Source organism: Salvelinus alpinus, chromosome 3, assembly GCF_045679555.1.
Source record: "Salvelinus alpinus chromosome 3, SLU_Salpinus.1, whole genome shotgun sequence".
In the NCBI taxonomy this organism is placed as follows: domain Eukaryota; kingdom Metazoa; phylum Chordata; class Actinopteri; order Salmoniformes; family Salmonidae; genus Salvelinus; species Salvelinus alpinus.
Genome location: NC_092088.1, coordinates 69,034,784 through 69,052,580, shown reverse-complemented (window position 1 = coordinate 69,052,580; position 17,797 = coordinate 69,034,784). Strand labels below are relative to the sequence as shown.

General features: G+C 41.4%; 1 protein-coding gene across 1 annotated transcript; it reads right to left on the bottom strand.

The window, feature by feature from the left end:
- Positions 1–1,054: 1,054 nt before the first annotated feature.
- Positions 1,055–13,116, bottom strand: chmp6b (charged multivesicular body protein 6b). Its single transcript, XM_071393839.1, has 8 exons — positions 12,789–13,116; positions 11,314–11,423; positions 6,125–6,212; positions 5,777–5,863; positions 5,060–5,125; positions 4,881–4,961; positions 2,788–2,872; positions 1,055–2,616 (listed from the first exon to the last, which is right to left on the bottom strand). The coding sequence occupies exons 1-8, from the start codon at positions 12,849–12,851 to the stop codon at positions 2,573–2,575; spliced, it is 624 nt and encodes a 207-aa protein (XP_071249940.1). The 5' UTR covers positions 12,852–13,116; the 3' UTR covers positions 1,055–2,572.
- Positions 13,117–17,797: the final 4,681 nt, after the last annotated feature.

Below are 17,797 nucleotides of genomic sequence, written 5' to 3'. Positions count from 1 at the left end.
GCGCTACAGGGAGACAGGACGGACAGCCGATCGTCCTCGCAGTGGCAGACCACGTGTAACACCTGCACAGGATCGGAACATCCGAACATCACACCTGCGGGACAGGTACAGGATGGCAACAACAACTGCCCGAGTTACACCAGGAATGCACAATCCCTCCATCAATGCTCAGACTGTCTGCAATAGGCTGAGAGAGGCTGGACTGAGGGCTTGTAGGTCTGTCGCAAGGCAGGTCCTCTCCAGACATCACCGGCAACAACGTCGCCTATGGGCACAAACCCACCGTCGCTGGACCAGACAGGACTGGCAAAAAGTGCTCTTCACTGATGAGTCGCGGTTGTCTCACCAGGGGTGATTGTCAGATTCACATTTATCGTCCAAGGAATGAGCGTTACACTGAGGCCTGTACTCTGGAGCGGGATGGATTTGGAGGTGGAGCTTCCATCATGGTCTGGGGCAGTGTGTCACAGCATCATCGGACTGAGCTTGTTGTCATTGCAGGCAATCTCAATGCAGTGCGTTACAGGGAAGACATCCTCCTCCCTCATGTGGTACCCTTCCTGCAGGCTCATCCTGACATGACCCTCCAGCATGACGATGCCAGCAGCCGTACTGCTTGTTCTGTGCATGATTTCCTGCAAAACAGTAATGTCAGTGTTCTGCCATGGCCAGCGAAGAGCCCAGATCTCAATCCCATTGAGTACGTCTGGGACCTGTTGGATCGGAGGGTGAGGGCTAGGGCCATTCCCCACAGAAATGTCCAGGAACTTGCAGGTGCCTTGGTGGAAGAGTGGGGCAACATCTCACAGCAAGAACTGGCAAATCTGGTGCAGTCCATGAGGAGGAGATGCACTGCAGTACTTAATGCAGCTGGTGGCCACACCAGATACTGACTTACTTTTGACCCCCCTTTGTTCAGGGACACATTATTCAATTTCTGTTAGTAACATGTCTGTGTAACTTGTTCAGTTTCTTTCAGTTGTTGAATCTGATGTTCATACAAATATTTACACATGTTAAGTTTGCTGAAAATAAACTCAGTTCACAGTGAGAGGACATTTCTTTTTTGCTGAGTTTAGTTACTGTCCCATATACATGCACAGCACACATTATAAAAACATGACAGCACCCCATTCCACACAATACATTCACTAACCAAGGTACCGCTTATGAACAAGAAAAATACTGCTATTTGCTGCCCTCTAGTGGTTGTTTATATAACATACCGAGTAAAACCAGACTGGCCAAACACTACCTTTAAAAATGCTTGTATTGTTACAGAATAAGAGATTTCGTATAGATACGCCACAGGTTTGTCAATATGATATAACTGCCAAATGGTCTCCAGTTATTGTCAAGAGTGTCTCAGAGAGACACTACAGATTAGAGAACAGTAATATTTTTTATACAATACATATCTGGTCTGATAGTCCACATACATATTACATCAAATATGTTGGTAATGCTTATCTTTTATATGTAGGCCCTCCATTTCAGATAAAGAAATAATTAGCTCTAAGATAATCATTATATGATATGCCAGTAAAATATTACAGACCCAGGCAGTTAGCAACCCAATATCACACTTCATTGTAAGACAGACCTAATATCATAATACTCACTGGATAGATAGCTAGGATGTCAGGCTCTGCGAGGATGTCTTTGACTGAAATCATAGTCAAATCTAGGCATCCAATAATAACACCAGTGTTGTCTGGTGTTGTCTGTGAGGTACAGAGGTAAGTAAGCCCACTGACAATATACGATTAGCCCTTCCTTTCACCAATGACACTAAACTCATTCCCAAGCCAAAAGGAACTGTAGCTTTAGATTAGTTAAACAGTTTGACAGCGAGGAAGAACGATAATAAACATGAAATAGCTGCTTTAGCAAATAGGTCAGTGCTGTTATAAGGATTCTGTCCCCAAATCAACAAGTTGAAATCAAAGCCAAAGTCAAATGCATTCCTGACAGTTTGACAGGAATCAAGGCATTTTTAACTAAGATTTCGCATCTAAACAGGTCAGGTTTCTGAAAATAGTCCCAATAGTTATGACTTTGAAAGATGAATGTAGGCTATTCCTCCCAAAGATAATATGTTCTGTGGTCAGATAATAAGCCTAAGTCACAAAAGGTTGAAGGGAAATAAATAAAGTGACATGCATTCATTTGTCCGTTAATCACAATTTTGTTCACAGAAGATAAAAAACACACCTGTCAAGGGACTTAAGCAATAGGCACAATCAAAATAGGCCCTAAACATAAAAAAAGAATAGGAAAGAACCTGCAAGCAATGATCTGAAAAATAAGGTCCATGTCCATGGTTGGAGTGATAGGGCTCCTCTGGACTCAACAACCCTATAGAGCCATAGTGGGACTCACAAAGGCCAAGGATTATCAGGGCACCAGGAGCATCAGTCTTGACGGTGAGGGACCGGAAGAGATGCTTCTGCTTCCAGTGAGTGAAGATAATCTTTCTGTGGCTGTGTGTTTCTGGTGGTTGGGGCATGAGACCCCTACTAGGGGGATATAGTGGCCGGCGTACCAAGTCCCCTGGCAAACAAACATGTTTCTAGACAGCCAACATCTCCCGTTCTTGCTTCTTCCTCGGTCTCTCTGAAATAAAGACAACCAGACAGACTCAAAATGACTCTTAGTTATCATGTAGTCTATTACAACTGGTGGAGTATTCAACCTAAATCTGAATCCAAATCTGCTGAACACATTTTCAACGTGAAATTAACCCTCATTGTAATTCAGCATGTTGACATATCTGAGGAGTCTAACCTTGACCCGGCTCTGGTTCTTCCTCAGCTGCCTCTGGGACTTCAGGCAGGGACTCATCAGGTACCTCTGGTAGGTCAAGGTCTCCCTAAACATACAAAAACAAATCAAGGTTTTAGAGAAAGGAATAATAAGAGCAAGATGGAGAAATGTGGGAGGGACTTTAGAATGTATATTTCTCTGCTCGTCTACAAAATAGAACCTTCCATTTGTATTAGAGGTCGACCGATTAATCGGAATGACCGATTAATTAGGGCCGATTTCAAGTTTTCATAACAAATCGGAAATCGGTAATTTTGGACGCCGATTTTGCCGATTAAAAAAAATATATATATTCTTTTACACCTTTATTTAACTAGGCAAGTCAGTTAAGAACACATTCTTATTTTCAATGACGGCTTAGGAACGGTGGGTTAACTGCCTTTTTCAGGGGCAGAACGACAGATTTTTACCTTGTCAGCTCAGGGATTCAATCTTGCAACCTTACGGTTAACTAGTCCAACGCTCTAACCACCTGCCTCACGAGTAGCCCGCCTGTTACGCGAATGCAGTAAGAAGCCAAGGTAAGTTGCTAGCTAGCATTAAACTTATCTTATAAAAAACAATCAATCATAATCACTAGTTATAACTACACATGGTTGATGATATTACTAGTTTATCTAGCGTGTCCTGTGTTGCATATACTCGATGCAGTGCGCATTTGCGAAAAAGGACTGTCGTTGCACCAACGTGTACCTAACCATAAACATCAATGCCTTTCTTAAAACCAATACACAGAAGTATACATTTTTAAACCTGCATATTTAGCTAAAAGAAATCCAGGTTAGCAGGCAATATTAACTAGGGAAATTGTGTCACTTCTCTTGCGTTCATTGCACGCAGAGTCAGGGTATATGCAACAGTTTGGGCCGCCTGGCTCATTGCGAACTAATTTGCCAGAATTTTACGTAAATATGACATAACATTGAAGGTTGTGCAATGTAACAGGAATATTTAGACTTATGGATGCCACCCGTTAGATAAAATACGGAACAGTTTCGTATTTCACTGAAAGAATAAACGTTTTGTTTTCGAGATGATAGTTTCCGGATTCGACCATATTAATAACCTAGGGCTCGTATTTCTGTGTGTTATTATGTTATAATTAAGTCTATGATTTGATAGAGCAGTCTGACTGAGCGATGGTAGGCACCAGCAGGCTCGTAAGCATTCATTCAAACAGCACTTTCGTGCGTTCTGCCAGCAGCTCTTCGCAATGCTTCAAGCATTGCGCTGTTTATGACTTCAAGCCTATCAACTCCCGAGATGAGGCTGGTGTAACCGATGTAAAATGGCTAGCTAGTTAGCGGGGTGCACGCTAATAGCGTTTCACTCGCTCTGAGACTTGGAGTAGTTGTTCCCCTTGCTCTGCATGGGTAACGCTGCTTCGAGGGTGGCTGTTGTCGATGTGTTCCTGGTTCGAGGCCAGATAGCGGCGAGGAGAGGGATGGAAGCTATACTGTTACACTGGCAATACAAAAGTGCCTATAAGAACATCCAATAGTCAAAGGTATATGAAATACAAATTCGTATAGAGAGAAAGTCCTATAATTCCTATAATAACTACAACCTAAACTGGGAATATTGAAGACTCATGTTAAAAGGAACCACCAGCTTTCATATGTTCTCATGTTCTGAGCAAGGAACTTAAACGTTAGCTTTCTTACATGGCACATATTGCACTTTTACTTTCTTCTCCAACACTTAGTTTTTGCATTATTTAAACCAAATTGAACATGTTTCATTATTTATTTGAGGCTAAATTGATTTTATTGATGTATTATATTAAGTTAAAATAAGTGTTCATTCAGTATTGTTGTAATTGTCATTATTACCAAAAATAATAATAATTTAAAAAAAATAACCGGCCGATTAATCGGTATCGGCTTTTTTGGTCCTCCAATAAATCGGTGTTGAAAAATCATAATCGGTCGACCTCTAATTTGTATGAAATAGAACATTCTATTGATAGAGAGATACTGTCCAGGTTGACAGTCTCACGATGAGATGGTTTCTGCCTTGCCAGCCAGTGTTGTTGTTGAGTAATTCAGACTAACCTGAGTGATGGCCTCCAGTTCAGCCAGTATAGCATCTTCATCCTCCTGTGTCAGGGAACCTGCCAGCATCTCATCTATTTCCTGAAGATAGATCAAAAGGTACAAATAAATATCAACAAAATACAGTAATTTCAGTAAGATAGTAACGCCTCTGTAAAAAGAAACAGTGGGGACCTTACCCTCTGGTATTCAATGGCTTCTTGGGTCTCATCCATAATTCTCTCCACATCCTCGATGGACATCGCCTAATACGAAAGAACAAAACAGTAAGTACAGGGAAGCCAATGTTTTATCCATGGATTATTCATGTGGAATGCTATTTGGACTGCAGATGCAATGAAGGTAACTAAGGGCGCTTTCACATATCCCCTGTATGATGCGGATTCTGGAGCATTTAGTAGCCTGATCCATACTTTACTGCTAACAAACCCTGGCTGAAACTAACCCTGGCTGAAACTAACCCTGGCTGAAACTAACCCTGGCTGAAACTAACCCTGGCTGAAACTAACCCTGGCTGAAACTAACAATGCACGAGTAGCAGGTCCAACATCCAGGACAGGAGTACCAGGTATTAAGAGTCGGTAGCGCAATTCAAGTGAAACTTTGTGCCCGTTACAAGCAAGCTAGCTCGCTAACATCATGTAGAAGGTGTGTCTGACAAGTCGCATCCTGAAACGGTTATTTTCAGGTGTTGTGAAAGCTAAACTTATACTGTAGAACTCTCACAAACGCTCCAAGAAACCGAACGGGGGTACCGAAATCCATATGTGAAACTCCCTAAGCAACCTATTTTTCTTACTGATGGCTTGTGGAAAAACACATACAGTAGGCTACCCATCTATGTCATAGGGAAGTTGCATAGAGAACATACTGAGATCTCCGAAACCTTCACATACCTCATGCAATGACTTCAGGCAATCGTTTCCAACTTTAAGGCCTTCAATGACTTTCATCTCAATCTGGGCAAACTCAATGTCTTGACACTAAAGAAAACAAGATTAGAAAGCATTAGTTGAGTACAGGTGGGTATACACTAGGAACCAAATGGAAGCAAACAGAACGAAACAGAGGGACGTATCTAAAAAAACGTTTGGTTTTGTTGCAAAGCGGTTTCTGTTGCAAAACGTTTTTTTTTTGTTGCTACGATGCAATACATCCCGTATTACAGTAATGAATAAATTAACATGTTATACTATTCCTGGTGGTGTGAGAGTGAATGTTTGAAAAATGTTTAAACTATTTACCATGCGCTCCAGGTTGCTAATCTGGTTTTCCGTCTTGTCTAGGAGCTGGTCCTGGTATCTCTTCTTTTTGAGCAAGAGGAGGGCCTTCCTGTTTGAAAACAAAATACAGAAAGGTTAGAAAATGTAATACAATATCCTAAATTGTAAATAACATACATACACAGTAGACCAGTCAAAAGTTGACACGCTTCTCATTCAAGGGTTTTTCTTTATTTTTACTATTTTCTACATTGTAGAATAATAGCGAAGACATCAAAACTATGAAATAACACATATGGAATCACGTAGTAACCAACAACAAAAAAAGTGTTTAATGAAAATATATTGTATATTTGAGATTCTTCAAAGTAGCCACCCTTTACCTTGACAGCTTTGCACAAAACATTAGTCTCAACATCAACAGTAAAGAGGTGACTCCGGGATGCTGGCCTTCTAGGCAGTTGCAAAGAATAAGTTGCAAAGAAAAAGCCATATCTCAGACTGGCCAATAAAAAGAAAAGATTAAGATGGGCAAAAGAACACAGATACTGGACAGAGGAACTCTGCCTAGAAGGCCAGCATACCCGAGTCCCCTCTTCACTGTTGACGTTGAAACTAGAGGTCGACTGATTAATCGGCCGATTTCAAGTTTTCATAAACCTGATTATTGCATTCCACAAGGAAACTGTGAGGCATGCTGACCACCTGTTACACTAGTGCAGCAAGGAGCCAAGGTAAGTGGCTATCTAGCATTAAACTTATCTTATAAAAAAATATTTAAAAAAAATATTCAAATATTCACTAGTTAACTACACATGGTTGATGATATTACTAGGTTAACTACCTTGTTCAACTTTGCATATAATCAATGCGGTGCCTGTTAATTTATCATCGAATCACAGCCTACTTCGCCAAACGGGGGAAGATTTAACGAAAGCGCATTCGCAAAAAATTATAATATTTTTTGCATTTTTGCACGAATGTACCTAACCATTAACATCAATGCCCTTCTTAAAATCAATACACAGAAGTATATATTTTTTAAACAAGCATATTAAGTTCAAATAAATATGTCAGCAGGCAATATTAACTAGGGAAATTGTGTCACTTCTCTTGCATTCATTGCACGCAGAGTCAGGGTATATGCAACAGTTTGGGCCGCCTGGCTCTTTGCAAACTAATTTGCCAGAATTGTACATAATTATGACATAACATTGAAGGTTGTGCAATGTAACAGCAATATTTAGACTTAGGGTTGCCACCCGTTCGATAAAATATGGAACGGTTCCAGATTTCACTGAAAGAATAAACGTTTTGTTTTCGAAATGATAGTTTCCAGATTTTACCATATTAATGACCAACTGCTAGTCTTGCTGAGTTTATTATAATTAACTCTATAATTTGATAGAGCAGTCTGACTGAGCGGTGGTAGGCGGCAGCAGGCTCGTAAGCATTCATTCAAACAGCACTTTACTGAGTTTGCCAGCAGCTCTTAGCAATGCTTGATCACAGTGCTGTTTATGACTTCAAGCCTATCAACTCCCGAGATTAGGCTGGCAATACTAAAGTACCTATTACAACATCCAATAGTCAAAGGTATATGAAATACAAATGGTATAGAGAGAAATAGTCGACGCGTCATAATTCCTATATTAACTACAACCTAAAACGTCATAACTGGGAATATTGAAAAACTGGGAATATTGAACCACCAACTTTCAAATGTTATCTTATTTTTTTTTTTTTTTTTTTTTACATGGCACACATTGCACTTTTACTTTCTTCTCCAACACTGTTTTTGCATTATTTAAACCAAATTGAGCATGTTTCAATACTTATGAGACTAAATAGATTTTATGTATTATATTAAGTTAAAATAAGTAACATACTAACATCAAGGCGGTGACCCGTTCCTGTAGGTTCATGCTCTACAACATTCGCAGAGTACGACCCTGCCTCACACAGGAAGCGGCGCAGGTCCTAATCCAGGCACTTGTCATCTCCCGTCTGGACTACTGCAACTCGCTGTTGGCTGGGCTCCCTGCCTGTGCCATTAAACCCCTACAACTCATCCAGAACGCCGCAGCCCGTCTGGTGTTCAACCTTCCCAAGTTCTCTCACGTCACCCCGCTCCTCCGCTCTCTCCACTGGCTTCCAGTTGAAGCTCGCATCCGCTACAAGACCATGGTGCTTGCCTACGGAGCTGTGAGGGGAACGGCACCTCCGTACCTTCAGGCTCTGATCAGGCCCTACACCCAAACAAGGGCACTGCGTTCATCCACCTCTGGCCTGCTCGCCTCCCTACCTCTGAGGAAGTACAGCTCCCGCTCAGCCCAGTCAAAACTGTTCGCTGCTCTGGCACCCCAATGGTGGAACAAACTCCCCCACGACGCCAGGTCAGCGGAGTCAATCACCACCTTCCGGAAACACCTGAAACACCACCTCTTTAAGGAATACCTAGGATAGGATAAAGTAAACCTTCTAACCCCCCCCCCCCCCTTAAAAGAGTTAGATGCACTATTGTAAAGTGGTTGTTCCACTGGATATCATAAGGTGAATGCACCAACTTGCAAGTCGCTCTGGATAAGAGCGTCTGCTAAATGACTTAAATGTAAATGTAAATAAGTGTTCATTGTTCATTCAGTATTGTTGTAATTTTCATTACAAATATATATTAAAAGAAAAAAAAAGAAAGAAAATAAATTCGCCGATTAATCGGTATCGGCTTTTTTTGGGTCCTCCAATAATAATCGGTATCGGCGTTGAAAAATCATAGTCGGTCAACCTCTAGTTAAGACTGGTGTTTTACGGGTACTAGTTAATGAAGCTGCCAGTTGAGGACTTGTGAGGCGTCTGTTTCTCAAACTAGACACTAATGTACTTGTCCTCTTGCTCAGTTGTGCACTGGGGCCTCCCACTCTTTCATATCTGGTTAGACACAGTTTGCGCTGTTCTATGAAGGGAGTATTACAGTGTTGTACGTCAATTTCCGTTTCTTGGTAATTCCTCGCATGGAAAAGCCTTCATTTGTCAGAACAAGAATAGACTGACGAGTTTTGAGCCTGTAATCGAACCCACAAATTCTGATGTTCCAGATACTCAACTAGTCTAAAGGCCAGGTTTATTGCTTCTTTAAATCAGTACAACAATTTCCAGCTGTGCTAAAATAATTGCAAAAGGGTTTTCTAATGATCAATAATTCATTTAAAATGATACACTTGGATTAGCTAACACAACATGCCATTGGAACACAGGAGTGATGGTTGCTAATAATGGGCCTCTGTACGCCTATGTAGATATTCCATTAAATCAGATGTTCCCAGCTACAATAGTCATTTAAAACATTAACAATGTCTACACTGTATTTCTGATCAATTTGATGTTAATGGACTTTTTTGCTTTTCTTTCAAAAAACAAGGACATTTCCAAGTGACCCCAAACTTTTGAATGGTTATGTAGGTACAGTTGAAGTCGGAAGTTTACATACACTTAGGTTGGAGTCATTAAAACTCGTTTTTCAACCACTTCACAAATTTCTTGTTAAGAAACTATAGTTTTGGCAAGTCGGTTAGGACATCTACTTTGTGCATGGCACAAGTACTTTTTCCCAAAATTGTTTACAGACAAATTATTTCACTATCACAATTCCAGTGTGTCAGAAGTTCACATACCCTAAGTTGACTGTGCTTTTAAACAGCATGGAACATTTCAGAAATTATGCCATGGCTTTAGAAGCTTCTGATAGGCTAATTGACATTATTTGAGTCAATTGGAGGTGTACCTGTAGATGTATTTCAAGGCCTACCTTCAAACTCAGTGCCTCTTTGCTTGACATCATGGGAAAATCAAAAGAAATCAGCCATGACCCCAGGAAAAAAAATTGTAGACCTCCACAAGTCTGGTTCATCCTTGGGAGCAATTTCCAAATGCCTGAAGGTACCACGTTCATCTATACAAACAATAGTACGCAAGTATAAACACCATGGGTCCACGCAGCCGTCATACCGCTCAGGAAGGAGACGCGGTCTGTCTCCTAGAGATGAACGTACTTTGGTGCAAAAAGTGCAAATCACTCCCAGAACAACATCAAAGGACCTTGTGAAGATGCTGGAGGAAACAGGTACAAAAGTATCTATATCCACAGTAAAACGAGTCCTATATCGACATAACCTGAAAGGTTGCTCAGCAAGGAAGAAGCCACTGCTCCAAAACCACCATAAAAAAGCCAGACTACAGTTTGCAACTACACATGGGGACAACGATCGTAATTTTTGGAGAAATGTCCTCTGGTCTGATGAAACAAAAATAGAACTGTTTGGTCATAATGACCATCGTTATGTTCAAAGGAAAAAGGGGAGGCTTGCAAGCCGAAGAAAACCATCCCAACTGTGAAGCACGGGGGTGGCTGCATCATGTTGTGGGGTGCTTTGCTGCAGGAGGGACTGGTGCACGTCACAAAATAGATGGCTTCATGAGGGAGGAAAATTCTGTGGATATATTGAAGCAATATCTCAAGACATCAGTCAGAAAGTTAAAGCTTGGTCGCAAATGGGTCTTCCAAATGGACAATGACCCCAAGCATACTTCCAAAGTTGTGGCAAAATGGCTCAAGGACAACAAAGTCAAGGTATTGGAGTGGCCACCACAAAGCCCTGACCTCAATCCTATAGAAAAGGTATGGGCAAAAGTGAAAAAGCGTGTGCCAGCAAGGAGGTCTACAAACCTGACTCAGTTACACCAGCTGTCAGGAGGAATGGGCCAATATTCACCCAACTTATTGTGGGAAGCTTGTGGAAGGCTACCCGAAATGTTTGACCCAAGTTATTAAACAATTTAAAGGCAATGGTACCAAATACTAATTGAGGGTATGTAAACTTCTGACCCACTGCAAATGTGATGAAAGAAATAAAAGCTGAAATAAATCATTCACTCTACTAGTATTGTGACATTTCACATTCTTAAAATAAAGTGGTGATCCTAACTGACCTAAGACAGGGAATTTTTACTAGGATTACAAGTCAGGAATTGTGAGGAATTTAAACTGAGTTTAAATGTATTTGGCTAAGGTGTATGTAAACTTCCGACTTCAACTGTATGCATGTATGTATCTATGTATGCATGTATGATCATGACAGCTTTCAATCTCAAGTGCTTTAAAGTGACATTTACTTTAGGCATATGTCTTATTTATGGTGAGAGAAGGTCCTTACTCTTTCTTGCCATCTTTCAGCAGCTGCTTGGCCAGATTCCTCTCTTTTTCCAGCTGCAGAGTGATTCTCTTTTGGTACTGCTTCAACTTATCTCTCTGCTGTTTCAGTTGCTGGAATGGAGAAGACAGAAATTTTAATGTGATTGAAATGAGTGGTATTCCAACAACGCTAAATCGCTTCAGTTTGCTGTCTAGCTTGCCAGTACAGTCAATTGAATTGTGTTAGCCCTGGTTAGTATGAGTTGTCAGACTGCCCCTAACCTACCAGTGTGTCTTAAACAACAGTGTGAGTAACAATAGTGTTATCAGTGGTTTACCTTCAAAATAAGTCACATTGAATATGATGCAAATGCATACAATTAGTGAAATGCTATATCTGGATGAAATACCACTGAAGGTTGGGATGTTTTAAAAATTCAACAAAAGACAATGTTAAATTCACATTTTTTATATCAGTTGAAATTGCACTGTGGATGTATTAAACTTCATCATTGCATTGGGGGCATACTTCTAGTTCACTGTACAGCCTTACCTATGGATTGTGGATCAATGAAAATGGGGTAACAGTCTACAGTAATGTTCTGTGGATGTCAATGAGTATAGAGTTTAAACAAATATTAGCATCGTAGCTCTTATTGCAGGACTTTGACTGTGGGAAATGACCGCACTATCCAGCCTATTGTGCATATTGACATGTGGGTGTCATTTGAGTAGCATGATACACCATTTCATTGAGTGTTAAGTATGCTCGATATGTAATTCTGCAGTCTAATACAGGAGAACGCTACTTGCCTGAATGCATAGGTCAACTGTAAAGTTTGGAGGAGGGGCTGTTTTTCATGGTTGTCCTTAGGTCCAGTCAAGGGACTTTTTAACACTACAGCATACAATGACATTCTAGATGATTCGGTAGTTTGGGGAAGGCCCTTTCTTTTTTCAGCATGACAATGCCCCCGTGCAAAAAGCGAGGTCCATACAAAAATTGTTTGTCGAGATCGGTGTGGAAGAACTTGACTGGCCTGGACAGAGCCCTGACCTCAACCCCATCGAACACCTTTGGGATTAATTGAAATGCTGACTCCGAGCCAGGCCTAATAAACCAACATCAGTGCCCGACCTCACTAATACTCTTGTGGCTGAATGGAACCAAGTCCCTGCAGCAATGTTCCAACATCTAATGGAACACCTTCCCAGAAAAGTGGAGGCTTTTATAGCAGCAAAGGGGGGGGACAAACGCCATATTAATGCCCATGATTTTTGAGTGAGATGTTTGAGGAGCAGGTGTCCACATACTTTTTGTCATGTAGTGTACTTTGCAGATCTAACATTCTAAAACGATTCCCTATCTAACTGGGTAGTGTGGGTAGAGAGCCAACTGGAACATGTTTGTAGTTAATTATAGTAACTATGATAGCAGGCTGACTTGCTAAATAGTTGGCTAAGGCTAGCTAGCTACAGTAACGTTAGGCTACTCACCAAAACGGCTCTGTCCTGCTCTGTGACTCGCGTGCGTCTCTTTCTGCCGAAAACGTTTCCCATTTTGATTCCGCATCCCCGCCACTCTGTGCAACTAAAGAGTCGACTTGTAAACAAGTCTATTTCTCAGAAGAACATTGCGTAAGCCTACAATTAGTTTGTAGATCGGTCGACTGGCTAGATATCTTATTACTTTTCTAGTTTATTTCAGCGAAGCTAATTCTAAAAACCACACCCCTAAAGTCAGGAAGTACGGCATTCAGGTATGGACAATTGAAATAGTAGGATTTTCTCGTTTGGGCAAGTCTGTCCTGCGCCTCCTTGTTCTTCTTTTGTGATTGGGTTGGCGGATCGCATCCAACTTTTATGGTGCTTACACCGCCACCTACTGTACTGGAGTGTGAGGCCAGTCACAGCCTACCTACTGTGGCAAGAAAAAGTATGTGAACCCTTTGGAAATACCTGGATCTCTGCATAAATTGGTCATAAAATTTGATCTGATCTTCATCTAGGTCACAACAATAGACACAGTCTGCTTAAACTAATAACACACAAACAAGTCTACATGCTCATGTCTTTATTGAACACACCGTGTAAACATTCACAGTGCAGGGTGGGAAAAGTATGTGAACCCTTGGATTTAATAACTGGTTGACCCTCCATTGGCAACAATAACCTCAACCAAACATTTTCTGTCGTTGCGGATCAGACCTGCACAACGATCAGGAGGAATTTTGGACCATTCCTCTTTACAAAACTGTTTCAGTTCAGCAATATTCTTTGGATGTCTGGTGTGAACTGCTCTCGAGGTCATGCCACAGCATCTCAATCGGGTTGAAGTCAGGACTCTGACTGGGCCACTCCAGAAGGCATATTTTCTTCTGTTGTTGATTTACTTCTGCGTTTTGGGTTGTTGTCCTGTTGCATCATCCAACTTCTGTTGAGCTTCAACTGGCGGACAGATAGCCTAACGTTCTCCCTCAAAATGTCTTGATAAACTTGGGAATTCATTTTTCCGTCGATGATAGCAAGCTGTCCAGGCACTGAGGCAGCAAAACTCCCCCAAACCATGATGCTTCCTCCACAATCATTTACAGTTGGGATGAGGTTTTGATGTTGGTGTGCTGCGCCTTTTTTTCCTCCACACAGTGTTGTTCCAAACAACTCAACTGTAGCTTCATCTGTCCACAGAATATTTTGCCAGTAGCGCTGTGGAACATCAAGGGGCACTTTTGCAAACTTCAGACATGCAGAAATTGTTTTTTTTGGACAGCAATGGCTTCTTCCGTGGTGTCCCCACATGAACAACATTCTTGTTTAGTATTTTACATATCGTAGACTCATCAACAGAGATGTTAGCATGTTCCAGAGATTTCTGTAAGTCTTTAGCTGACATTCTATGATTCTTCTGCGCTGTGCTCTTGCAGTCATCTTTGCAGGATGACCACTCCTAGGCAGAGTAGCAACAGTGCTAAACTGTTGCCATTTATAGACAATTTGTCTTACCGTGAACTGATGAACATTAAGGCTTTTAGAGATACTTTCGTAACGCTTTCCAGCTTCATGCAAGTCAACAATTCTTAAATCGGCAGTCTTCTGAGCTCTCTTTTGTTTGAGGCATGATTCACATCAGGTAATGCTTCTTATGAATAGCAAACTCAAATTTTATGAGTGTTTTTTATAGGGCAAGGCAGTTCTAACCAACATCTCCAATCTCATCTCATTAATTGGACTCCAGGTTAGCTTTCGGAGAAGTGATTAGCGTAGGGGTTCACATACTTTTTCCAACCTACACAGTAAATGTTTAAATTATGTTTTCAATATAGACAAGAAAAATACAATAATCTGTGTGTTATTAGTTTAAGCACACTATGTGTGTCTATTGTTGTGACTTAGATGAAGATCAGCTCAAATTTGATAAGCAATTTATGCAGAAATCCAGATAATTCCAAAGGGTTCACATAATTTAATGTACAGTGGCAAGAAAAAGTATCTTCATTGGTCCTGCTCCTTTAAGAAAGTGAAATAGAGCCCAAGACACCACTTCCCTTCCCCCCACTATACCACCCAAAACCCAACCCTATCCAGTCACTCTGACCCTTTCACACAATCTCTCAGCATCTCAAATAAAATTGTATTTGTCACATGCACCAAATACGACCTTACCATGAAATGCTTACTTACAAGCCAATAACCAACAATGCAGTTTTAAGAAAATAGTGTGAAGAAAATGGTCATTGGATGAATTGTTCAGCAGTCTTATGGCTTGGGGGTAGAAGCTGTTAAGGAGCCTTTTGGACCTAGACTTGGCGCTCCGGTACCACTTGCCATGCGGTAGTAGAGAACAGTTTATAACTTGGGTGACTCTAGTCTGGCAATTTTTTATATATCTACGTCATACAGTTCACAAAATATCAACACATGCTCCACCGTTTCCTCCACTAAACACTCATCACACAGACCTGTTTCATGTCTCCCCATTATCCACAAAGTGGCATTCAAACCTGTGTGGCCAAACTGTAGTCTACTCCACACAACTTCCTCTCTCTCTTACATCCCATACTCCCCACCTCTTCCTTTACTGACCGATGCGCACAATAAAATTGCCTCCCCTTACTACTAGCATCCCACTCCCTTTGCCAAAGCTCGAGCCCTTTTGCCCGGATCAAGGACTTTATGTCCCTGAGGCCCAGAGGGACCTGAATATCTACCCTCTCTCATCACAGCACACTCAGCCACCACGTCGGCCTTCTCATTACCCTCCACACCCACATGGGTGGGAACCCAGCAAAAGTTTACCACCACTCCAATTCCATGAACAGCACCATCATCCCCACAAACAAGTCTCCCCTTTCCAACCTTCCCGTCTTCACACTAATAAACACTGCAGCCGTATCCGAGCAGATCACCACTCAGTGGTTTCACCTCCTCCACTCATCTCAAACCTATAATCATGGCCATCAACTCGGCCGCATAGACTGACACATAATCAGTTAAACAGTTACTGAAATCTTGTATACAGTGCATTCAGAAAGTATGTAGACCCCTTTACTTTTTCCACATTGTGTTACGTTACAGCCTTATTCTAAAATGGATTCAACCTTTTTATTTTATCAATCTACACACAATACCCCATAAAGAAAAATAAAAAAATGTTTTTTAGGAATGTTTGCACATCTCTTAAAATTAAAAAACAGAAATACCTTATTTACATAAGTATTCAGACCCTTTGCTATGAGGCTCGAAATTGAGCTTGATCATCCCTTAAGATGTTTCTACAACTTGATCGGAGTTCACCTGTGGTAAATTCAATTGATTGGACATGATTTGGAAAGGCACACACCTGTCTTTATAAGGTTGCACAGTTGACAATGCATGTCAGACCAAAAACCAAGGCACGAGGTCAAAGGAATTGTCCGTAGAGCTCCGAGACAGGATTGTGTCAAGGCACAGATCTGGGAAAGGGTACCAAAACATTTCTGCAGCATTGAAGGTCCCCAAAACACAGTGGCCTCCATCATTCTTCAATGGAAGAAGTTTGGAACCACCAAGACTCCTCCTAGAGCTGGTCAAACTGAGTAATTGGGGGAGAAGGGCCTTAGAGCTCCAGAGTTCCTCTGTGGAGATGGGAGAACCTTCCAGATGGACAACCATCTCTGCAGCACTCCACCAATCAGACCTTTATGGTTGAGTGGCCAGACGGAAGCCACTCCTCAGTAATAAGGCACATGACTGCCCGCTTGGAGTTTGCCAAAAGGCACCGAAAGGACTCTCAGGCCATGAGAAACAAGATTCTCTGGTCTGATGAAACCAAGATTTAACTATTTGGCCTGAATGCCAAGCGTCACTTCTGGACGAAACCTGGCACCATCCCTACGGTAAAGCATGGTGGTGGAAGCAACATGCTGTGGGGATGTTTTTCAGCCACAGGGACTGGTAGATTAGTCAGGATCGAGGCAAAGATGAACGGAGCAAAATACTGAGAGATTCTTGATGAAAACCTGCTCCAGAGTGAAGGTTCACCTTCCAACAGGACAACGACCCTAAGCACACAGCCAATACAATGCAGGAGTGGCTTCGGGACATGTCTCTGAATGTCCTTGAGTGGCCCAGCCAGAGCTCGGACATGACCTATAAATAGCTGTGCAGCAACGCTCCCCATCCAACCTGACAGAGTTTGAGAGGACATGCGAAGAAGAATGGGAGAATCTCCACAAATACAGGTGTGCAAAGTTTGTAGCGCCATACCCAAGATGACTTGAGGCTGTAATTGCTGCCAAAGGTGCTTCAACAAAGTACTGAGTAAAGGATCTGAATACTTATGTAAATCACATGGAATAGCCTTCATTTCTCATAACAAGTATAGACTGACGAGTTTCAGAAGAAAGGTCTTTGTTTCTGGCCATTTTGAGCCTGTAATCGAACCCACAAATGCTGATGCTCCAGATACTCAACTAGTCTAAAGGCGGACAGTTTATTGCTTCTTCAATCAGAACAACAGTTTTCAGCTGTGCCAACATATTTGGAAAAGGGTTTTCTAATGATCAATTAGCCTTTTAAAATTATAAACTTGGATTAGCTAACACAACGTGCCATTGGAACACAGAAGTGATGGTTGCTGATAATGGGCCTCTGTACGCCTATGTAGATATTCCCTAAAAAAACAATAGACAATAGTCATTTACAACATTAGCAATGTCTATTCTGTAATTCTGATCAATTTGATGTTATTTTAATGGACAAAAAATTAGCTTTTCTTTCAAAAACAAGGACATTTCTAAGTGACCCCAAACTTTTGAACGGTAGTGTAGTTACTGCAGTCAAAACATGCTGGAACTAAGCCAAAGTGCAGTAACTTTAGTTACTGCTGTTTGCCTTGGTTTCTACTTGTATTTTGTAGTTACTGCAAATTTCACATTCCATTTTCTCTGACTGAACAAAATTGAACCAGGACACATTGTCACAAGAATAAAATACAGATGCTACAGAGCCTGATTTCAGTCTTAACT

Coding starts and splice junctions, on each gene's coding strand:
- chmp6b (XM_071393839.1), bottom strand. CDS start 12,851: ATGGGAAACGTTTTCGGCAGAAAGAGACGCACGCGAGTCACAGAGCAG. Junction 6,213..11,313: donor CTGAAAGATGGCAAGAAAGA/GTAAGGACCTTC, acceptor GTTTTCAAACAG/GAAGGCCCTCCTCTTGCTCA. Junction 2,617..2,787: donor AGAACCAGAGCCGGGTCAAG/GTTAGACTCCTC, acceptor TCTTTATTTCAG/AGAGACCGAGGAAGAAGCAA.